The 25,654-nt window shown below is 39.3% G+C and overlaps 1 protein-coding gene across 2 annotated transcripts in view; it reads right to left on the bottom strand.

Annotated features, from left to right (window-relative positions):
* MPP3 (MAGUK p55 scaffold protein 3) overlaps nt 1-25,654 on the bottom strand; it is a 1,051,423-nt gene that overhangs the window by 66,936 nt on the left and 958,833 nt on the right. For both annotated transcript variants that reach the window (XM_044055336.1, XM_044055335.1), the window contains one exon: nt 11,071-11,151. In XM_044055336.1, coding sequence (XP_043911271.1) covers nt 11,071-11,151 — 81 coding nt within the window. The remainder of the gene's footprint in view (nt 1-11,070; nt 11,152-25,654) is intronic.

Genomic DNA, 25,654 nt, shown 5'->3' on the forward strand with positions numbered 1-25,654 from the left:
GACTATGGAGTCTATATTTAATGCTAGTCTTGATGATAGGATGGATAGACACATATTTATACCAGTGTTATCATGTATGGCACTGGCTGATTTGGAAGGAGAGCACTATTAAGTGCCTGTAAAGGGTGGCATGAACTTCTAGACGTTTCTACATAAAGGTGCATATGAACTTCTAGATGTTTCTACATAAAGGTGCATATGGGTACACACCTTATGATTTCCTGTGATTACTTGCTTAGTACTGTTCCTGTGTTCTTATGTTCCCAAGAAACAGAACAAATTTGCTCTTACCTCTAGAGGCCTCCAATATGAATATTTACTGAAAGTAGACTATGTAAAAAAAAAAAAAAATCCCACAGGAAGTAAAGTAGCTATCAGACATCTTTATTTCCCTTAGTTTTCATTCTGTAAGACTGGTAAAAACATGGAATGGCATGTGTTACTGTGGGGTGGCCGAAAGCTTGGGGTAAAGCCACTTGTTTTGATCTCCACTTGGAATGAATTTTCTCTTGAAATCCATTACTTCACAGCATTATCCAAAACCCTTCCTCAGCAACGTTATCTTCTTTAAGTATTCAGTAGTCTGTCAACTTCAGTATCTCCAGTCATTATCATACTGTAATATTTCATACAATAACCCTCTTTTCTTCACCAGCGTGCTCCTTTTATCAAAGCCTATCTCCCTTCCCTTGCTTTATTTTAAGGTAACCCTTGCGTTACTGCTTATTTCATTCAGTAACTTACACTGTCTTTGTTTTAGCGGGGTGACTTCCCTTCCTTCTAGTACTCTCTGTGGTCGTCTCACACTGTTATTATCATAATGTTTCCACTTTCCCTTTTCTGAGACTTCTAGTTTCATTTTTATTTCAAGTTCTTACTTGGGCTTTGATACTCCCACATTACGTCGTGCACCAGTCATTTTAATTCCCAAACATACAAATGTGAGATGGACGCAAATATTAGAAACTAAGAATCAGAGAAATTTGGTCCAAAAAATGGGAACTGCAGAAACATATCACCACCACACATTTATTAGTTAAGAACTTTTTTGTCCATTTCTGGGAGTGACATATGGCACATGGTGTTATGTTTCTGTAGTCCTTGTTTGTTTGTTTTTGTGTGCATTTTTTCTGGTTAGTTTTTTTTTTAATTCCTTCGCTTATGCCCTTATCTGTCTTCTTCTGTAACACTACATCTTTTATCCACTGTTTGCCTTTACCTTCCAGTACTTCATTCTGAATATCATTAAATTTACTGCATAAATATTTTTAAATTTTGTTATTAATTTTTTCTTCTTTGATATTTTTTCTTTCAGTCACTGTTTACTATCAGCTTAAACCCTACAATCTTTGCCATATTACGCAGCAGATCGAGACTGCAGCATATGTTGCTGATAATTGCTACTTTCTAACAATACTGAGACTACAACTGTATATATATTCATATTTCCTCAACTGTATCTAATATTCGGTCCCCCAAAGCGTATTTGAGATATACACAAAAAAGATAGACTTTTGTTGCATTCTTTACTTGCTTCTATGTACCTCAGCACTTGACATTCTCTATTCCTTTGCTCATGCCAGTATTGTCTGTTGTTATTAACATGCTTTATCCTCATCTTCAGTTCTAATGTATTCCAGAAAGACAATGAAAATGTGTTTAAGACATTTTGGTTTGACTCATCCACCCAATTCTTTTTTTTTCGTTTTTTCTTACCATATCTGGTCTTTTTATTTTGTTAATTATTTCCTTAACTATTTTGCAAATCTCTTTTTTTAGAATGAATATTATTATTTTCAAATGTAACTCATAACTTGCCATGTCAACAATCTAATACAAATTGTTGCATCTAACAATAGTATTGCGCACTAACATTTAAAGATATGCACAGTTGTGTTCTACAGTAGTATTCTTGAAGTCTCAGGCTACAGATATCAGTCTCAGGTGCAAAGTGTTCCTAGAGGTGGTCATCAGATACTTAATTAGGGTCTCTCTGTCTAGTACCCCACATACAGACCATGTTGATGTTTCTCTAGATTGCTAGGGGATTAGGAAACATTTGCTTACATTTATGTGTATTTTCCCTGATTCTGTTATTAAAGAGTACTGCTTGACCATTTCATATAAGTGATATGCCAATTTAGCTACTGGCAGATACTATAATATCTTAATAGAAGGGACAGTTACAGAACCATTGCTTGATTTTCATGTTTTAAGATGATAAATGATATTTATTATAAAGAAGGACCTGTGTGTGCTGTCTACTGTTAATGATATGGTCGAGTTGTTAATGATAGTATTGCTGATATGTGACATAGCTGTACAATTCTAATGGATGTGTTTAAACTTTGCATAATGTTCTTTAAGCATCAATAAGTGCAAGAAACATTTAGATAAAATGGAGAAATTTAGTGGATGTTGTGTATTTTATGATTAATCATACTGTGGATAGGTTAGCTTAGCAAAATATTTTAAATATACTGGGATTTTCCAAATACTGTCCTATTCATTGTCAAATTCACATAAGTTAAGTATTCCTTCCAATGCGTTAAAAATGCTGTTTTCAACAAGTGTATAGCAAGTCAAGTAACACATCATTAAAAGTGTTTTGGTACAGGATGAAGTCTGACATAAGAATGGATCCGACAACATCTTTGGTTGGGAGTCAGCTTTTGCCGAATGCACGGGATGATTTATCAGGAGTAGCCCTCAACCAAATCAATCGTTTCTAAAATACGAAATATTGATACCAATAAGGAATATCCAGTAGTTATTAACCTCGGATGAAATTAGGTCATTAGTGACAAGTTGGAGTAAGATTATTTCTCTTTCACAACTATATTCCTCCATTTCCTAGTGTTGTTAACAAGGTTTACAAGCATCGCAGGTATTTGGGACATACTTAAAATATATGTAACCCTATAAATTTGTGACTTCAGCTTTATCTCTCTACAGGATGAAGACATGATTTTAATCTGCAAAACAGAAAACTGTGAGTGTGCATTTGAATGTGCAAATCTTGATGATGTCACAAAAGGAACTGTCTAGAAACTTCTAAATTTAAGGAGTTTTAATTCCATCATCCATTTAGGTTTACTTAGCTTATCTAGGTTAATTCTAGCGTTTACATTTTTGGAACTAGATGAAGTTATTGCAGACGTTACATTCTAGAAATGGGTAACAGAGATACTGCAAAATATATTGGTTAATATACGCAGCAATTTGGGGACATACATTAATTTTAATAGAAAAACTTCTAAATATTAGATTTGCCCATCTTCCCTCTGATGCTTTGGGCAAAATGTTTACTTACTCTCTTTCCCTTTTAAAATTCATACACATTTTGTTACTGTTAACCTTTAAAGATCAAGCTTGTGCAATTTTCTTTAAAAATCACAAAATAAAATCACAATGGCATTGCTCAATCCGCCTTTTGCCCTTGCAAGATGCTGAAAAATCCTTCTCAGAAATTGTACTTGCAATCTGGAATTCCTTATCACTGCAACTAAGAAGCAGGGATATCTTTCATGAATTTAAAATGTGATACTCACCTGTCCATAGGTGTAACTTGTCACCAGTTCAAGCACTATGGTTGTCAAATTGTGACTAAAACATCCAACAAGTTATGGTTAGTCATATGTGGACTGGAATCCAAAAATGATGGGCTAGCATTACAGAGGGCCTTAACCACAATAAAATGCTACCCAGAACCCTCTAATTGGATAGGGTTTACATATGAGCAATCAAAGCACACTCGCTCGCCTCACCAGTTTCTGAAAAATAAATATCAAAACCACTGAATCAAAAACAGTATAAAAAAATAAATAAAATCTTTTGTTCAGGGTGGCAGTCCACCTGAACCCAAAACTCCACTAAACTATATACTGCAACTGTATAGTCACACCACAGTGGATAATAAAGAAAAATCCCTAAAAAGCACTCTGTCAGATCGCACAATACAATACAATGCAGTGAAATTCACTGCAATATTAAATTTTTACATAAAACCATTCTTCCACCATTGCGTCAACCCCCAATGCCAAATGCCAAAACAACCAATACCGGTCGACAGTCCCACCAAATTATTTCAGTCAAGAAGGAGCAGTACACAGGACTAATGCTGGAACCTACACAAAGGATCACCTCTCTGTTTGTTACCATGTACAAGTAATGTAATGCAGAAACATTCTGTTTTAATAAATCACATTACCAAAGCATGGCAAAGTTTGAAACTGGTTAATCCTGATGCAAAGGTTCTGGCACATTCCACAGATGTCAGACGCCACAGTGCTACCTGCATGTCAATAGTAGTACTGCAGTTGTTAATACACTGATTATACAGATAGCTTGCTATGTGTGATCCATTGTGCACTGGACTGGCAGTATATCTGTATCTCTGCTGTACAGGTGGCCACTACACATATCATCGAGGTTGCCAAGGACACCAGAATACAACTTCATAGATGCGGAAGGCTCCCTGTCTATGTCAGCAGTAGTTGCTCTGGCACATGGGTAACCCTGCCTGCAGTCTCACAGCTGATACACAACATACACTGTGATCTATGTCAGAACAACCCATTGGGCTAATGAGTGAGACTTTCACTTTAATTTCTCCAAGTCTTTTGGTTTTCTAATACCATGACAGGAATGGACCTCATTCCTAAGTCAGGGTATGATTAAAGTTCATGAAATTAGTATTGTTTCAATCGTTGATGTTAGCCAAAAGTGCTCTTTGCAATACCAGCAATGTGCCCAGAATCGACTCCTTCTGCAATTCAGTGAAGTTACGTGTACTGATAGCATATGTGAACGCGACACTAAATGATTTTGTATGAGACCCATTGCTACTTCTACTACTGCAACTGTCTGGGTATCTTCCTTCCACACTGTTCTCATTTCTGCCTACAAATCTCAATATTTTATGACTTTGTGTCTCTCTGTATGTGAGACACTGTAATTACTAGGTGTGGCAACTTCAGTGATCAATGCTACTTTTGTCTTTTTTTTCCAAGGGCTACAACACCTTATTTTCCCGCATCTGTTTTTTGAATTGTTGGTAATGGGTGATCCCATGTGATACACACTTCATCATTCTCCATAATGCTTTGTGGTCCATGTTCCATTGGTTTCCAGCTACTTTTATATTGTAGTGTTTGCTCAATCCTCAATGCAACAATCTTGCCATATTTTTGTGCCTTTCAGTGTACAAGCCCTCTGCTATGAGAATATCACATGCAGTAACAAGGTATGCAACTGTTTCCAATTTTTTTTACAAAACATACATTCATCTGTTTCTCCCATGAGTTCAATAGGCTGTGTAAACCAACATGTACATAGCCCACAAACCTGTGCTGCCATTATTAAACTTTCATCCATTGGTTTGAGCTCACCTCTCCTTAACTATTCCTGTGTATAATCTTGATGACATGAGGTTGTTCCAGATCTCTGTACTTGTCACTATATTTATGGCTTTTCCACATTTCTTGCCTTCTCATCTGATCCTTCTCTGTATATATATATATATATATATATTGGCACATTCAGCTGCTGTCTGATTTTCCTCTCCTTCTGGTTTGATTTCCACTCCCGCTTGCCACTTGAATGCTTCTGCTAAACTAAGCAGAGAGGTCATCTTAGACTTCTTCTCCTCATGTTGTAAAATGTTCACTATGTTTGGATCTGATGAGGTCAGCAGGTATGTATGCCGTCCCACAACTGCAGATCTATACATGTAATCAATTTCAAGGAGGCACATACATTCGTCAGAGAGTGGAATATATAATCTTGGTATACACTGATTTTTGTATATCATTTGATAAGTGTGAAGCATTTTTTTTTTGTTTTTCAGTCCAAATGATCCACTACCTTTTGGGGTCAGTCAATCACACCAAAACTGTAAGTTAAACAGGGAGAACAATTTTTTTTATTGTTTGAACTTTATTCTTGGATGTCAATGTTGTTTTCAATATTAGTTTTAGTCTTATGAATACTCCTTACTGAGTTTTATTCACATTTATTAATGTTTTATTTCCAATCTTTCATCAATTCCCAACTACACTCCTTCCTGCTCAAGCTCCTATATATCCCATTCCTGTCCCAGACTGATATTTTCTTAATACTGTAACTTTCCTGTTTTAAATGTTGCTTTTAGTAGATTTATCAAGACCAAGTGTCATCCTTATATCATTTAAGAAAGTTTTAACCACTTGCAGGTGTGTTGTCAACTCCTCATCTGATGAGTTTTAAGTTATCTACAAAAAGCAGATGAGATATCTTTAAGCGGGTTGTTTTTTGGGAGCCAAATGTAGCCAAGGCCTTATTTATTAAGTAGGCAACTTAATGGCTTAAGGACAACACAGAAACAGCGGTGACAAATAACCCTGGAATACTTTGAATTTTTTATCCCTGGGATAATACTTTGCCTTTTGTCATGAATTAATTGCAGAGTGGATTACCACTGTTTCATGGTCACTGTAATGTAACTGATCATTGTAGGGTATATCTTATAAATCTGTAAGCACACCTTTATCCATGAATACGGGATATTGTCAAATGCTTTTTTTGTAATGTGTCTATGCCACACTTAGATTCTTCCTCTTTTCACAATTCTACATTATGACTTTATTTAGCAAAAACGATCTTTTGTTCAACATTACTTTCTTTTGTTACCCTTTTGTGCTATTGCTATGATTGAATTTTCCTCCAAATGATTATAAACTCTGTCTGCATCAACTCCAGTATATAGTTTATACATTGTCAGAAGGCAAGTTATTAGTCTATAATTTTTAGGATGGCTTGCAGGTTTACTCTTAAGGATATTTATTGTTTTTCCTGTTGTTGACTAGGTTGGTGTCTGTTCAGGATGCACATATAAGTAGTTCTTACTCAAGGATAAATCTCTCTGTAAAGATGTTAATACTTTCAGCAAGAAGTTAGGTGCTGTATAAAGTTCTGGGGTGTTCCGGTTAGGACCTTTTCTTAATTTTGTTTCAGTTTCTCTGATTATTTCTTCATCTCATTTCATATCCTGTATATTTGGTCTCCTTACTGTTTCTTTTATATTTTTTTATCCTCTCAGCATCATTATTTTCCAGAGAGTTTGCATACATATTTCTCTAAAATGTATCTATTTCTTCTTTTTTGGTGGTGGTTCTGTGTTTTGCTTTGTTTCCCAGTTCTCTATAAAACACTTTTGGATCACCAACAAATTGTTTACTTTGTATTTTTCCTTTATATTTATCTATATATCTTCTAAGTTTTTCTGCCTATGCTGCTACCTTCAATTTATTTAGTGTACAATAGATCCTGGTCTGCTCTGATACTGTTTATTGCTTTTATCACATCTATCTTTTTAAGTATTTTTGTTGATCTGTTCCTTCTATATTCTTCTATCAGTAACACTTTTTGTCATAACTGCTTTATAGTTTTCTCTGTTCGATGCTTCCATGATGGCATTTTATTTCATCCCTTCCTTTCTCTTATTACTTTGTACATTTATGCTAAGACATTATCTGTTATTAGTTTAGCTGCAAAGTAATATATCATATTTACTTTTGTTTTATCCCATGAATTTCTGTTAATTGTCTTGATTACTGTCAGTCCAAGGGGCCAATATTTGACGTCCTGGGAGAACATTGCTGACAGACCATGCTGCCTTGCCAGTGGTGGTCTGCACTTATCCCCTATAGGCTTTCAGATATAGGCAAAGACCTTTTCCACTCCCATATTGCATTTTTTAGGCAATGCCAAACTGATAAACCTACTGACTTAACTGAACCCATGAAGGAATATCTGAAGGTGGTACTGCGCAATGCTAGAAGTCTTAACAAGAAACTCTACTCCCTGCAAGCCTTCCTCTCCATTGAAAGTGCAGACATCTGTGTAGTTACGGAGACATAGTTTAAAGTTACAGAGAGTACTACAGTGATGCAGGGTTGCAATGCCTTTCACACCTATATACCAGCTACTGCACAGGTAGTAACTAAAAGTGGAGGAGTCTCAGTCTCTATTAACCCTACCTCACATCCAGACTAGTTAAAGTGTATAACCCACTAGAACTCATACATGTGCATCTCACCATAAACAGGTTCTCATACCATATCCTTTCAACCTATAGGCCCCCCTCTGTGTCCCAGGAAACCTTATTTACTTTCTTTAATCTATTTATTTCATTGATCTTAATTTGTCTATCCATCTCTATTAAATAAAGCAACTCTTCCCTTGAATCATTTTCTTCTACACTGATGGCACATTCTTTGCTCTCTGTTTCTTGCAGGCATTCCACAGAAAGCTCCAGAACATCTTCCTGTGACATATCCTCTTCAGCTGCATCCTGCATCATCTGATGCTCCTTCATTGGGAACTCATCGGCCCATCACTCCACATAATTGTTTGCATTAGAGTTGCCACTGCTTTCTGCTCCTTCCCCCGCTGTGCATCTCCAACTGAACTGTTGTACTGGTTTTCTATTGAGGACTCCAGAGTATCATCATGAAGCAAGTGATCAGATGCTTCCCATTCCAGCTGCTTCTCCTTAATCTGGGGGCTTCTATCATGCTGTGCCATTACCTGAGCTGGACTTGCAATGCTAAATCCTTCACTTTGCTGGTAATCCATTCCTTCAATTTCTATTTCTTTACAGGCTCCACTACTAATCTTCTGTTCTTATTTACCCCTTTTGTTTTCTTATTTTTTATGTTTTTTTGTATTGGTTAGTTTTGCTTTCCCCTTTGCATAGATATTGTACTATATCAAATATCATTTAATTCCTGTGTCCATATTTCTTCTTCAGGTATCTCCCGCTCCTCCTGTCCCTCCTTACTTTGAAGACTCACTGTTCTATAATGGTGTGACATAACCTGTGTTATAATTTCTACACTAAATCCTTCACTTTGCAAGTGTTTCATAACTTTAACTTCTACCTTACTAATATTATGTTCTACATTTCTCCATTGTATTATTATTATTTTATTTTTTTTTGGTAATGTAAAATGTTCTATATCTGGGTGCCTTTGCCTATATTTCTCTTCAAATATCTCTAGAACTGTTTTTGTATTGATTAGTTTGGCTTCTCCTTTGCATAAATCTTGCAAAATATCAGATCTGTTTTTCCTTTCCATGTCAATATTTCTTTTTTATACCTTTCAAAAATCTCTGGATTTTGTCCTTTATATTTTCGCACTTCCTGGGTCACTTCTTTTTCCAGGCAGCCCACAGTTTCTTTGTCCATGTAATGCTTTTCACATTGTAATAATGAACACAAATCTTTATTTGAACCTTTTGACAGTTTTTTTCTTGTGCAAGTATTTTTCTTTCCTCTACTTTCTCTTACTCCTTTTGAATATCTTCTATCTGGAAATTCTGGGCCTCTTGCATAATAGTAACAACACATAATATTTTTGTTATGCTCAGTTGTCTACTCTCTTTATGGCTCTTTTTCGGCCTGTCAGTTTTGTGTTTTTTTTTTGTGGACTACTACTTCTTTCTACAACAAGGTGGGCATTCTGCCCCTGTGGCTTAAGAATTCTATGATGCCATTTTTCCAGTCCTGGTACCAACCAGTATGCATACCAGGATTAGGCACTTTTTTTATTTTAGGACTTGTGCACCCAGTTGCCATTTTTATTTTTTAACACACTTCTCTCCATGACACATGCTATATAAAATACAGTCTATATATATATATATATATATATATATATATATATATATATATATATATATATATATATCAGTGTTGTGTTGGTGAGACGGTACGAAGGCACTCACCAAAAGTTGAGAATGACTTCAGTTCCAGCAACACTACTCTCCTTTTCTTGCTGATTTCAGCATCACTCCAGTGTACGCATATTGATGTTTTGTGTCAATATATATTTACACTGTCTTTTGATGCAGTGGGGAGCTTCAGATTTAGGGAAGCAAGTCTAGGCATTTACTTTTCCTCTTTAGCCTATAGATGCTTTCTTTTGGACCTGAGTGACCTAGAAAAGTATAGGTCAGCGTGCTACACTGAGTGTAGCTGCTTCTAGAATGCCACTTCTTATTCTTATCTTTAATTCCTACGAAACAAAGTGACGGTATGTTATCAAGTGATGCATAACGGTTCAAATGCTTCTTGTCATTCATTTGCCATTTTACAACCCTAACCCTAACTTAATGTACATTTACTTTGACTTTATATAGTTATTGCACTAGTTTCTGTATTTACTGTCTAATGCGTACCCCCTTTTCCTTACTCTAAGTATTTCAATATGCTACCTAATTTCTTTTAGCAATTTTATCTTCCCAAGCACCCACACACACTACTGCTATTGCAGGTTTCAAGCTGTTAAACTGTGTAAAAAACTAGCAGCAAAGAGGTTTCAATGCTAACTACAATGGTTTGTTCAATGCTAACTACAATGGTTTGTTCAATGCTAACTACAATGGTTTGTTCAATGCTAACTACAATGGTTTGTTCAATGCTAACTACAATGGTTTGTTCAATGCTAACTACAATGGTTTGTTCAATGCTAACTACAATGGTTTGTAGGTCCTTGACATAGTCCTTTTATAAGGTATGCCAGTTTCAGTTATTACCATTTATCATGTTGGAGATGCAATGCTTCAGAAATGTTTCACACAAATGCTGCACTTCTGCAGCCACTGCCCTTTTAATGTCCAGTGTCAAGCCACTTCCATAGGCCTACAGTGTGAAGCAGAGGGAGAGTAAAAGTGCAGTCCAATAGGAAGCAATCAAGTCCGTCAATCAGACTTGCTGAAAAAAAGTAATTGGAACCATTGATTACAGATGATCCAATCTACTGATCAGAAAGTGATCAGAACTGCTGATTACGTGAAGATCACCTACTGATCAAAAACTGACTGGACCTGCTGATAAGGGAGTAACCAGATGTAAAGATAATGAAGCGGTCATACCTGCTGATGACTGAGTGATCAGACCTAGAAACAAAACAGTACAGGTTGCTGTCTAGTTGGTCCATAACCTGTGGTGATTCCATCAACTCAACAAAAGACTAACAAGCAAAACATTAAGAAGAGGAATATAAATAGTACAGAAAATGAACTTACGTGGTACTGCAGTGCCAAAGTACTGCGGATTTTCTGATATTACTTTTTGTTTCAGTTCATTGATTCGTGCACCCAGTGATCCTGTTGAATGGAAATATTTAAGTATTTAGAATGTATTCTTAGAAATGATGGTGGACTGCTTTTATCTAGACAGAAAAATCATCACTGTAAAATGATTGTAGTACCCCCAGATCACAGAAAAAATATGAAATTGTACCTTCTCATAGCAGAACAGTTCTGTGTTATGTGAAAAGAATGATAAAAAATACCATGTGTGAAAGAAAAAAATCCAGACATTTGCTTCCTAGATTCCATTGAGAGAATGTTCTGCTCATTTAGGTGTCTCATTCCCATAACACTCTGTCACTGTCATAAGTAGCAGAGGTCTGCATAACTCTTTGATAGAACATAAGGGAATGCAGAGTCATCTTTTATGAATCCCTATAGTCTATAAATAAATATTTGTGTGTGTGTGTGTGTGTGTGTGTGTGTGTGTGTGTGTGCGTGCGTGCGTGCGTGTGTGTGTGTGTGTGTGTGTGTGTGTGTGTGTGTGTGTGTATACACATGTACTTACTGTCAGTGGTCGTGGTGCAATGGCAGGTTTTCCCACTAATGTTATATACACTTTACCCCTTGTTTGTGTAACAGCAAAGTGAGTATATATAACTAAAGGGTTGCAGAAGTGCAGAGGTTTTCCTCCTAGGAGCAAGAAGTGTTCTGTGAGTGTGATATATGTAAGGTGTTAGATGTTACATTTGTGATGTGGGTGTAATGTTTAATAGTTCATAGTGTATGTGAACAGATGCAAAGGCTCAGACAGGTACAAACTGGACACCTAATTAACCCAAAAATTGAATAGTGAATACCTCATGTGTCTTCCCACCTAGAAGAATTGTGATATGCTACTGAGAAACATGTTTAAAAATGAGAGTGCAAAAATGACACATATATAAGCATATTATCAGACACACAGTGTAAAATCTGTAGTCATTAATGAAAAATATTGCATAAATCTACTTTATAAAGTCATTTATTTTTGCTTCTAAAAATAGAAATGTAATATGTGGGTCCTCATTCTTTTTTTAACACCTTTATCGAATAATCACTTGTGATATAGGCACATTTGCATTTATATAAAAGTAATCAAACTCTATTAACAAGTTAAAATTAACAAACATGCTTCACATATATTGGTATATACCATAGAACCTTAGCAACATTACATAAATTATTCATTTCCTGCCCCCTTTTTTTTAAACAGGAAACATCTTTATTAAACCATCACTTACGACATGAGCAACCAGACATTTATACAAATGAAAACAAACCACACCGACACAATCCTAGTTGCAAGCATTTTACATCACAAACCACACTGACGCATTCCCATTTGAAAACAATAAACATTGCTTATAATCTATCCAATCATTTTCAGTCAAACATTACATAGCTCATTTAAGCCCTAGTGCCTTTTAAACCTCATTCCTCTCTTGTGTGTATGTTCCCACAATTCCCATTTTTTCCTATGCAGTTTGCTCCTACCTTTTTCTAAAGATCTCAATTCCATTTGATTTATTTCTGTTACAATATTCACTACTTCTAATGTAGTTGGTTTAGATTTTTATTTCCATTTCCTAGTAATTGTTTTTGGCAGCCACCATTATTAGAGAGAGCATGGCTCTACCATGTCTAGGGAATTCTGATTCTGTATCATAGCTCAGAAGAATCATCGCCCTCATCACACCAATCTGCCCACCCAGCATTTCTGACAGTGCATCCCGCAGGGAATCAAAGTCTGTTAACTCACTGCATTCCCAGAAAATATGTTCCCAACTACTTCTTTCCCCCCGTTACACCTCCAGCATTTATCTACCTGAGGAAAAATTCTCTAGAGTCTACTTGGGGTACAAAAATATCTATGTAAACATTTCCAAGCAAAAATCCTAAATATTCTAGATTTTGTAGCATATTTGGGAGACATACATATATCCTCCCATTGTTTCTTTGTGAATTGCTTATCCAGTCTCTTTCCCCAAACCTTGCTAACCTCCTCTGATTGATTCTTATAGTTATCATGCAATATTTTCTTCTTCTTCTTCTTTTTCTTTCGGCTGCTCCCATTAGGGGTCGCCACAACGGATCATCTGTTCCAATTTCTTCCTGTCCTCTGCATCTTGCTCTGTCACACCAACCACCTGCATGTCCTCTCTCACCACATCCATAAACCTTATCTTAGGCTTTCCTCTTTTCCTGTTACCTGGCAGCTCCATCCTTAGCATCCTTTTCCCAATATACCCAGCATCCCTCCTCAGCACATGTACAAACCAACGCAATCTCGCCTCTCTGACTTTGTCTCCAAACTGTCCAACCTGAGCTGACCCTCTAATATACTGATTCCTAATCCTGTCCATCCTTGTCACACCCAGTGCAAATCTTAACATCTTTAACTCTGCCACCTCCACGTCCAGCTCTGACTCCTGCCTTTTTGTCAATGGCACAGTCTCTGATCCATATAACATAGCTGGTCTCACTACCCTCTTGTAGACCTTCCCTTTCACTCTTACTGGTACTCGTCTGTCACAAATCACTCCTGACACTCTTCTCCACACACTCCACCCTGCCTGTACCCTCTTCTTCACGTCTCTTCCACACTCACCATTATATTTTATATGCTCTACTAATTATTCCTTTTTTAATGGCAGCTTCTCTTTGAGATTCTACTAAAAACTCTACCAGTGCTGGTCTTTCATTCAGGACCCCTTATTTCTTTCTCTTTGCCTAGAGTCTGATATCAATCCTTTATAGGGAAGGCAATCTCTAACCTGCAGTCCAAATAAATACTTGGCATCTTCCCATTCTATCATCTTTCCCTCTCTGGTTATTTGCTCCCAATACCTTGGTTCCTTTGACAGTTTTCTCCAATAGATTCTGACCCCCTCTTGCCTATTGTCTGTATACCTAATTACAGTCATCCCTATTAGCAAACTGTCCTTTCTTCATTCCTGTGTTGGCTAATTTCTTATAACACTTTCTGGTACTTTATGGATATAATATTCTGTATGATTACTGTTATTCTCCTTAAAGGCCTGCATCCAAAATCTCATTCTCTTCTTGTTTCTTGAGCTTCCTCCCTGTTTCAACATCATCCCTTTCCACTTTGAATTATAGATGTCCTTACATTCATCGCTGCAGTATTCATTACTTATGAGATTCCCTGCCGTGAACCCCATCGTCCGGTCAGTTTACCAAATCCTACCATTGCTTTAAGGTACACTGAACGTCACCTACACACTCCTTGCATAGCATAGGGCATAAAGGTGACATTCAGGTGTACCATCCTCAGAACTTCTTTGCTGCCACTCCAAGCACTGTTTTTAACAATCTGTCTGTTTGCCTCCATCCGTTTTCTGTTGTTGTTCTGTTTGTTGGAATTCTGGTGATTACTCCTTTTTGCTGAAGTCCTCACTGTTGCAGACAAGCACCCATTTGGGGGTTTTGTTCTTTTCTTGATTTTCTTGTGCTGTTTTGGGGGTTAATGTCATCTAGAAAGGGTAAATGCCAGTGTGGGAGTCGGATTCCTCATAAAGACTGCCACGATAAGTGCCTTTTTTACCTAGGAGCTTCTCATGACCATAGGTCTGGTTCAATTTGTGAGGTGTTTGTCCCGGAAACCCTTTATAGTCGCTTTCTTCCCTTTTATTGTATCTTAAGAACCAGCGTCTTAAGCTTCTCGCTAAAGATACTACTGATGGAACTTCCAGCCCCGAGGGTCGGCCATCAGGGAAGACAACGGTGAAAAAGGTAAGACCGGAATCTTCCATTGTCCAGCCTCTGCCATGTGTTCTTCCCAAGGTTATTACAAACCCAGAGACTCGCCTTTCTGTGTTGTGTTGGGTGTTCAGGGAGAATCACAGTTGATTGTTTCCAAGGGGTCTAGGGGGGTTTTGCAGTTTCTTTTTAGGGAAGAAGTTCCTACTACGGCTGAGTAATACCATCCTGAGTCAGGGTCTTCTCAGTTTTCTAGGACGGATACCCCCTTAAAAAAGAAACAGAAAACTAATCATGTTTCTTCTGCTCCTACGGATCCATAAAGTGAGTGACAGGCCTTTACTTGGGTTATTTAATGCTTTACTGTCGTTACGGCCTCTTCAAGGGGTTTCGTTTCCTGCTCCTCCTTGGTCCTTTTCTTTACCTAAAAGGCCCAGGGAATTGAATTCTTCTGAGTAAGAGTTGGATTCTGATGAAGAATTCCTTTCTTATTCTAGCCAAATTCCTTCTCCTTTAGACTACAGGTTTGAGGAGGAATTTAATACTCCAGATATTCCTGAGGAAATTTCCTTTGGGGACACAATCTCTAGGATGATGGAATTTTTAAGTGGGATTGTGCTCAGGTTGCTGATATCCATAAGAGGTACTATGAGTTACTGCAGATGGATTCTCCTACACCTGTGGCTATTCCTCCTGTCTTGACTGCTTTACTAGATGTTTTTTCCACTGCCTCTAAAGCACCTGATTCTCTGCCCCATGCTCCCAAGAAATCTGATAGGTTTTATAGGGTGCCTGAGGATTGTTCCTTTTTGTTCAAATGTCCTGCTGCTGACTGCTCTGTGGTGTCTGTAGCCTCTGATAAGCCATGTCAATTGCTTCCTTCGTCCAAGTTACTGCCTTCTGACAGGGATAGCAGAACCATGGACAGGCTGGGTAAGAAAGTTTATACTTTGGCTACTCTAGCTTTTAGGGCTATTAATTATAAGACCCATATGTCTAGGGATGTGTTGGCTCTTCTTTCTCCAGCTTGTCAGCTTTTTTCTGACCTTCCAGACTCAGAGTAAATCTTCTGCTCTTTCCTTGCTAGGAACTTCCTCTCAAGTAGTTCATCATTCTATCAGATGTAGTTATGATGCAGTAGATGTCTCCTCTAAGGCTGCTGCTTTTGGTTCAGTACTGAGGAGGTATTTTTTGCCTATGCTTCAACCTTTACCCAGTGATAATAAGGTTAAGTTGGATGCGCCTCTGGATAATAAACCTTTGTTTGGGGAGGCGGCTGCTGGTTTGCTTAATTCTCCTCAGGACAAGGGGAAGGCCTTACAGGAGCTTAATCATGTCTTTGTTTCTCCTGTGCGTAAATTGCAGGGAAACTACCCTTCTAAGCCAGCCTTTGTTCGTAGGCAATCTCAGCCTTCTGTTAAAGGTTAAAAAGGGTGGTAAATGGGCTCTTCCTGCTAAGGCCACTCAGAATGCAGGGATTCTAAAGCCTTCCTTTCCTGACAAACCAGGTGCTGTCTGACTGCCACCTTTCCCAGCCATATTCCATTTTCTCTTCACCTTTCTCTTTTTCTTCTTGTTTGGCTTTGAATCACCCAGGATTCTTGGGTTCTATCAGTCATTCGTCAGGGATACTTCATGGTGTGGATTTCCTGTCCACCTTTTATGGGCATACCTCAGCCTCCTTGGGAGCAACTTCATTTTTTCCCAGAGGTTCTTTGAGATCTCTTGTCACACGGTACTACTCAAGAGGCGCTGTGTCCCAAAGGGAGATGGGTTTTTATTCAAGAATGTTTTAGTGCCCAGAAAAGAAGGTACTTGGAGACCAATTATAGATCTGTCTCGTCTAAACACTTTTCTGAAGGTGCCTTCATTTCAGATGCTGTCCCTTCAGACCCCTTTTCCTCTCTTCCTCCATCAGGCCTTTCTGGTGTCTCTGGATTTCAAGGATGCTTATCTTCATATTCCAATCCATCCTCTTTTCAGGAGGTTTTTGCATTTCTCCGTTGCTTCCTGGCATTTTCAGTTCTGTGCTTTGCCCCTTGGCCGTTCTACTGTCCCAAGGGTGTTCATCAAATGCCTCACTCCTGTGATTATAGATTCATAGTTGTTTACTAGGCTAACTACCACAAGGGCCTTTTTATGCCTAGCCGTGCTTCCCAAATCGCTGACAAGTTCTGATACCCTTCATATGTCTAAACATGGGTCTGGGATATGAATCATTTACAGCTTACCTGTGTCCATTAGAGACATAGGTGCCAAACCGTGGATGAATTTCCCATTTCCCATCCAATTTTCCGAGTTGCACTTGAATTGGGTTAGGGAGGAACTCTGCTTCACATGGATGGGGAGACTGTTCCAAAGACGGGCTAGTCTTGGGGATACATACCCAGCAGCTCCAATTTATATCACAGGCAAGGTTTAAGTCTTTAGAATGGGTAATTCTGGTGCTGTTTGTTTTGTGGATATGCAGGAGGTCTATCAGAGTGGGGACTGATAATGTCCTGTGCACCAGGCATAGATCTCCCCTCAAAAGCCTGTAGGAGACAGAATACAGGGATAGGGCCTTGAGGCGGTCTGCATAGGACATATTACTTATGCCCTGTATTCTTTTAGTGAGGAACCTCTGTGGACATTCCAATTGTTGGATATGCCTGATTAGGTACATACCAAAGGGGGGCATTGTACTCAATGATAGGTCTGATGAATGCCGAATACAGTGGAACAATGACTTCCTTGGACTTAGATGCCACACCTTTGTTTACAAGTTGCTCAACATAGAATGATTTCTTCACCACTGTACACATGTGATGATCAAAGGCTAGATTACTATCTATGTGTGTCCCTAAGTCCCTGACTACTGGGTCAGCTGTACGGGATGTGTTGTCAATATGATAGCTACTAGGGATGGATGACTTCCCAAAGGATACTACTATGCATTTCTTGGCATTTAGTTTTAGTCCATGGCTCTGACACCAGTTGTTTGTCTGTGCCAGCCCCTCCTGGAGAACATTTGTATCAGTGTGAGATTCAATGACAACTCCTAATTTGCAATCATCTGCAAATTTAGTCAGCCAGAGACCACTGACATTGGCCTTGACTTCTGAGAAGTAAATGCCAAAAAATAGCGGTCCAAGGACAGATCCCTGAGGGACTCCACTTGTAACTGGCCTCCCCAATTCTAACTCCCTGGGTCCTGTCTGCGAGCCAGTTGGCTATCCACTGGGTGACATACGGGTCTGTACCTAACCTCTTCAGTTTGTCAACAATGCCTGAGTAGGTATTGCGTCAAATGCCTTGGCCAGGTCAAGGTAGGCAGTGTGAACTATTTTGCCCTCATCCATTGCTTTGGTGACCTTCTCAAAGAAGTCCACCAGTTTGAGTAGGCATGATCTGCCCTTGACGAAACTAAACTGGGTTGGGTCCAGTGTCTGGAGGTTTACTATATCTCTATTGATCATCTCCATGATAATTCTTTCCATGGCTTTACATATAAGACTAGTGAGACTTATGTGTCTGTAGTTTCCAGGGTCAGTAGATGGCTCTCCTTTGTGCAGAGGGATGACTGTTGACTTTCTCCATTCATGAGGCATGAAGCCTATTTGGAGGATACAGTTAAATGGTAATTCCAGAGGCCCCGATAGGTCATGTTTCATGTTATTTAAAAGTCATTCTGGGATATTGTCTGGGCCCATTGATGCAGTGTTCTTGGTCTTAGAAAGAGCATTAAGGACCTGTTCCCTAGTGATAGTAGGGGAGTTATATTTAATGATATTTTCTGAGAGGAGGTTGAGGGGGAGAGAGGAGTAAAGTTGGAGCTGAATTTATCACCCAGGAGGTTTACTGTATCTTCTGGCTCAGTATAAGTGGCTCCATTCACAATGAGCTCTGCACACAATTGTGTATTGCCTTTGAGGTTGTGGACATAGCTAAAGAATGCTTTGTGGCTGTCCTTGGCCTGGGAGGCCAAACGTACCTCAAATTTGGCTTTGATAGACTTTATTTGTTCTCTGACTTGTTTGTTTAGTTTGATGAGAGTGGTTTTATCCTGCTGGGTGCTGCACCTCCTACTTTTTGCCATGATTTTCTTCCTCCTGTTATACAGCCGATTGATTTTGTGATTCCACCAAGGTGGCTTGTTTTCTGAGTTACTTCTGTACTTCTTCTTGGTTGGTACAACTGCCTCTATGCAGCTGTTAACATGCTTGTACAGGGTTTTTGTGAACAGTTCTGCATAGGCAGAAGTGTTCCCAGGGTTTATGGGGGCTAGAAATTTTGCCAGGTTCTCACTTAATACCAGGAACTTAGCTTTAGAATAGTTCCTGGATATTACAGATTTAGCTGGGGGTCCAGGTTTTATTTTTACTTCAAAGGAGACCATTTTGTGGTCTGACCTTACCAGGGAAGGCGTTACAGCTGGGAGTGTGCAGCAGTCTCCCATATTAGTGAGGATCAGATCCAGTATGGTCGCACCCCTGGTTGAGTGTATTGACTATCTGGTCCAGGGTGTTTGTATTTACAAAATCAAGGAATCTCTGTGCATGTATGTTTGTTGTCATATAGAATTCCCAGGTAATAGTGGGGTAGTTAAAGTCACCCATGAATATGGTATTGGGTTAGATGGTTAGTGTTTCTAATAAGTTTAAATACATGGTATGGGTTTCCTGGGTCATAGAGGGGGACCTATATCTTGCAAGGAAGTGGTATTGGATTTTACCTATGGTGATTTGAACATGGAGCAGCTCAAGTGCATTGTCCTGTTTGACCAGCCTTGAAGAATATTTTTTTCTGATGAAATAGAGACACCTCCACCTTTAGTCCCTGCCTGTGAAGTAGCTGGCCAAAATGTGTGGAAGGCATTATAACCTTGCACTGTTGGTGTGCTCTCCGCAGCTTTAAACCATGTCTCAGTGACCACAAAGACATCAGCATTTTCTAGGGTAAAGAGAGCTTCTAGGGAGTGGAGGTTTTTGTTTAGACTCCTAGCACTGAGCAGTAATGCCTTTAGATTTTCTTGGATTGGATTTGCTATGTCAGAAGTACTTTCAGTATGGCATTGCCTAAAAGTGGCACTATGGGGGAAGACAACATTTTAGCTAACATTCAAAAGCCTACAGGGGAGAGGTGCAGGCCATCCCTGGCAAAGCAGCTTGGTCTGTTGGCCATCTCCTTCCATGCTGACAAATACTCCACCCCCTTAGAATGACACCAGAAACTAAGCCAACTATTAAAGTCATTCTTGGAGATGGTAAAATGCTGCTCAATGCTAGGATCATACGAGCCTGAGACACATATTCCTACCTCCATGATGTTTCTCTTCATAAAGGGGGAGGTATGTCTCAAGTCATTTACTCCCACATGGACTATGACTGAGTCATATTGGTAATTGTGGTCCAGTGACCTGAGTGCATGCATAATGTGGTGGATCCTAGCCCCTGATAAGCACCTGACTGTAACTTTCTCCTTACTCAGCCTGGTTTGAGGGACATCAGAATGTCTCACAATGGAGTCACCAATGACTAGAATGTTGGATTGTATGATAGCTTGCCTTATAAGCTTAGCAGTAGAGGCTCCATGAGATGTCGCTGTATGTGTTGATGTGGGTGTAGTTTTGAAAGAGCACATATGGGGCTGCTGAGGGCATTTATTATGTGTACTTCATTGAGGAGGTCTTTGTGGTTTAGGAAAGTTACATGTAAGTGTCAGCATATGTGGGTCTATATGTCTGCTTTGAATTAGGCATGATGGGTGCAGTGTGTGTACTACTGACAACCTTATTGACATCAGGAGAACATTTATGTGAGAGCTTTGCCTCCAGTGACATTGTGTAAGTACATCTCTCACATACCATATCAGTTTGTTTGAGAATTAACTGGCTGTTAGTAAACATGAGGAAATTTCTATATTGCCTCAGGATGCCCATATCCACCAAGCCAGTAACGGAGACAGTAGGAAAGTTCATATCCATGGCAACAGACCCTTTTTTATTGATTAGACAGTTGGAGTGAGAATATCAATCACTGTCAAGAGTATCCGGTTTGCAACTATGTGGACAGTGCTTGTCACCACAAACTAGTTGTCTTGTGTGCAACTAGGTATTGGAGAAATTTCAATTGTGCTTTTACAGGAAAAATGTCACTCAAGATGTCTGAGTGTGTACAGAGCACTGCCAAACACTTGAGGGGAAAGTAATACTTAGACCCTGAAAATTTAAGGATGAAGTATTTAGGCAGTATTCTGAAGTCAGAAATAAATCAAGCAGTACTTACTGAAAACAAAGAATTAGCTTGTCAATAATGATGAAAAGAGGGGAGTCACATGAATGGCTACTGCCTGGCTACTACTAGTGCTGGTCTCACCACAGCTTCACTTTGTTGGGATACAATGCTCCTTTGCTTCTTCTCTCACCAGAAGCAAAATGTTAGCACCAATCCCAAGAAGACTGTGATCCACAGGCTTGTCCCAGATGATGCAAGGGTCTGCAGGCTTGTAGCCTTTTTCTGGTAGATTCCATGAAGAGCAACCAGACCAATCAGGTACGTTAAGCACAGACACTCACTCGCCAACCAAAAACAGTCTGGAATCAATGCACTCTGCTCCTACTCTCACCAGGACCAGAATATAAGCACAAATTCCAAGCTGGTACCTATAAAGCAGTTATTAGGCTTTCTGGTGATCAGCAGTCTCCAGAAAATAATGTCACTGTAGTCCTTATCTCACCAGGAGAAAACAGAAGCACTAATCCCAAGATGACTACTGAGAGGCAGAATGTGGGCTCTCCAATAACTGGTGGTCTTGCAAAAGATGCTTAAAGGTAAGATGAAAAAATGGTTTATCCTAAACACTGCAGTGTGTATTAAGCAGTTAAATATGAAAATGGGTAACTTATGTTTTAGCTGTCTAAAAAGTAAAGTTTTAGTAGACAGCCACTATATTTAAAAGAGCACAACAGATTGAAAGGGGGTGGGCACTTCTGTATTCTGGTACTATGGAATACAGTAGGATGGCCAATACATTTAAATAGTTGAAGGAGAGTGATTTCACAAAATGATAATGTTGTGCTTGCTCACAACAGCTAGCGAAAGGAGAGAGGGAACAAGATATATGGTTAAATTAGCATAAGGGGCAGGCAACTAGAAAGACAGTGGTGCTTAAGAACACAGTAGTAACAGGGTGGAAGGCTGGGAAAAATTCTGTCTGACTCACAAGAGACAGAGCTGTGGTCTCTTTTCAAGTTTTAATATGCAGTTAAAAGCAGAATACAAGTAAAACACAGTGTAAAGAAAACAAAGCATACAAAATAAAAAAAGGCAATAAAGTAATACAAAATACAAGAAATAAAAAGCAAGCTAGCCTTTCACTCACAGCAAGCTGTGGAAGAGTCTGGATGAGCCTTTCCAGTAAAAGCTTTTTGCAGGCTTCAGGGGATCCAAATATTTCCTTACTAGACAACCCACTGATTTAGGCCTCCTGTCCAGAGGTCCTTTTGCAAAATCTTCATTTTACCATTTCTCTTCTTCAGAGCCTGCGCTTCAAGATAAACTTCAAAAAGTCTCCCCTGACTCCTTCTCAGGATCATGTCTTTCTGGGTTGCAGGATTCGGACAGTGGCAATGCTGGCATCCCTGCCTCCTCCAAGGGCCTTAACTCTCATTTCTTACTTTCAAACTCTTCTTCCCCTGGCCTCCATTACAGCCAGGGAGTTTCTGAGAGCTCTGGAATTTATGGCTTCTACCATTCTGATGTTCCCTTTGGCCAAATTCCACATGAGGAAGTTCCAGCGGTTTCTGAAGTCGATGTGGCTTCAACATGCACATCTTCTAGACTTTACAGTTTCTCTTCTCCCTTGTCTCAAGAAGGAATTTATTTGGTGGATTCAGCAGTTGTCTCTGAATCCAGGGCTCCCTTTTCATCCTCCTCTTCCTCCTCAGACTCTATTCACAGGCGCTTCAGATGTGGGATGGGGAGCATCGTTTGGCTCCCTGAAGGTTCAGGGAGTATGATCACCTCGTCAGCAGAAGGAGCACATCAACATCAAAGAGATGAGAGCTCTCATGCTGGCTCTACAGACCTTTCATCCTCTCTTCTATCCGGGGCCTCTCAATGTATTCACAGATGACAATACTACAGTTATGTTGTATGCAACAAACGGGGGGGGGGGGCAAGATCTTGCCTTCTTTGCTGGTTGGCATTTCTGGTATGGGATCTGGCCGTCAAGTATGAAGTGACTATGCAGGTAGTTTCCTTCAGATCAGAACATTGTGGCAGACACTCTGAGCAGGTCCTTCACTCAATCCCATGAATGGATGCTTCACAGGGATGTGCCTCTGGACATTGTTCACCAGTGGGGTACTCCTCAAGTAGATCTCTTTGTCTCCCCTGTAAACAGGCAACTTCCTCTGTTTTGTGCCAGAGTCCCAGGTCCTCTGGTGTGGAAGGTGGATGCCCTCTCATTTTCTTGGAAGGGGATGTTTCTTCATACATTCCCTTCCCTTCCTCTCATTCCAAGAGTCCTGTTCAAGATTGAACAGGATGCTCCAAAAATCTTGTTGGTGACTTCCTTTCGGCCACGACAGCACTGGTTCCCTCTACTCCTGCATCTAGCCAAGGGCAATCATTGCAAGTTACTTCACAGGATGGATCTGCTCACACAAGACAAGGGGTCTCTCATCCATCCCCACCTGTCGACACTTCAACTGACACTGTGTGTGATAGGGTTTTAATCTCTCACAGATACCTTTTTTCTGTGGATTGCTGCAGGTCATGCAGGAGGCCAGAAAACCTACTACTAGGAAATCCTACTTGCCTACATGGAAGAGGTTTTCTATTTGGTGTCTTTCTTGTGACCTGGTCCCAGTTTCTGTGGATGTTCCTTTGGTTCTCTCTTATTTGTGTGAGTTGCTCAATGCTGGTTTGGTCTATTCTTCTATTAAGACCCACTTATCAACTCTTTCTGCTTGTCTGCCTTTAACTCCCTGTTAGCTTCTAGATTTGAGGCTAAGCAATTTCTTAAAGGTGTCCTTAATATAAGACCTCCCAGGAAGCTGTTCCTTCTCCCTGGGATCTTAATTTCATTCTGGAGAAATTGACTCAGACTCCTTTTGAGCCTGCTGTTTCAGCTTCCTTGCAACATTGTTCTTGGAAGACAGTTCTTTTGTTAGCTCTTACTTCTGCCAGATAGGTATCTGAGTTGCAAGCCCTTATGGATTGTCCACCTTTTTTAATATTTCATGAGGACACGGTGTCCTTATGTACTAATCCTTCTTTTATGTCTGAGGTGGTTAATGAGTTGTCACTTAATCAGTCTATTAACATGCCAACTTTTTTCCCTTCTCCTCAATATGACAGTGAGAGGGTACTGCATACATTAGATGTGACAACTCAGATTTTATTTGGCTAAGACTAAAGCTATCAGAAAATCAATTCTTTGTTTCCATTCACCCTAGGTCTTTAGGTTTGGCTGTTTCCAAGCAAACTATTTCTACTTGGCTTTCAAAGGTTATTTCTTTTTTGTTACACTATTCATGGTGAGAGCCCTCTTCTTCTGTAAAAGCTCATTCTACTAGAGCTGTGAGCTTCTTCTGGTGCTTTTTTCAAGGGCTCAGACACAAACTGTATTTTTTAAGCAGCTACCTGGACTTCTGTGCATACCTTTACTAAACATTACAAGCTGGATGGTATCTCCAGAGCTAGAGCTGATTTTGCTAATGCCAATCTTCATGGCTCTTAGGGGACTCTACTGCTGCTTCCTCCTCCCATGTTTCTACTTGAGCTTTGGCACTTTCCCATAAATAATGAATACTGCAGCGGTGAATGTAAGGACATAGTACAGTTGTGTAAAATTGTACCACAACGGTAGATGTCCTTGCTTTCACTGCTGCAGTATTTACACCCTCCCTCCATCCTCCTAGTCTTTTTTCCTTCCTGGATGTGCAGGTTCTCTTTGGTTTTTCTTGGACTGTTGTTCCTACTGGAGCAATCAGTTCTAAGGATAGTATGCATGAACATCACCTTTATGCTCTATGCTATGCAAGGAGTGTATAGGTGACATTCAGCATACCTTAAAGCAATGGTAGGCTTTGGTAAACTGGCCTGATGATGGGCTTCACGGTAGGGAATCCCATAAATAATGAATACTGCAGAGGTAAAGGCAAGGATATCTACTGTTATGGTAAGATTTTACACAACTGTACTTTTTCTGCCTGTGTTATGTATAGGAGCCTTAAAATGTGTATCTCTGAAATACCCCTTCAAATTGGGTAATCCCAATTTGCCCTGTTCTACTGGAAGAATCAGCTTCCACTTGACTCTTACCATCTCCTCCTCTAGATAAAGTCCATCAGCTCTTTATTAAATGCTATTTACAACTTTTCCTCTGGTTGATAAAAATATGCCTGACCTGTGTATAAGACTAAAGGGACTAAAAACATTTTCGCTGCTTGTATCTTAGTATCTATATCCATATAACAAAGATTCCATTTTCTCAGTTTTTGTTTTTCTGTTGCTTAGTCTATTTCCACATATCCTTAGCTGCCATATCAGAATAATTTTTAATCCATACTCTTAAATACTTCATTTTATCATGTCCTCAAAAATAAGGACATTGCTGAACCAATTCTTGTGTGGGTAAAACATTTACCGCTATTGCCTTTGTTTTAGCTTCATTAATTTTGTATCCTAAAAAGATGTGAAACTGTCTCAAAATGTTCCACAACACTGTAATGCCTTTTTCTGTTTTTGTCAGGTACAAAATAATATCATCTTCAAATACAGCCAGCTTTTCTTGCCCACCATACCAATTATATCCTTGAATTTCTGAG

This window comes from Protopterus annectens, chromosome 13.part0 (genome assembly GCF_019279795.1).
Source record: "Protopterus annectens isolate FY-2018-M chromosome 13.part0, PAN1.0, whole genome shotgun sequence".
NCBI lineage: Eukaryota > Metazoa > Chordata > Ceratodontiformes > Protopteridae > Protopterus > Protopterus annectens.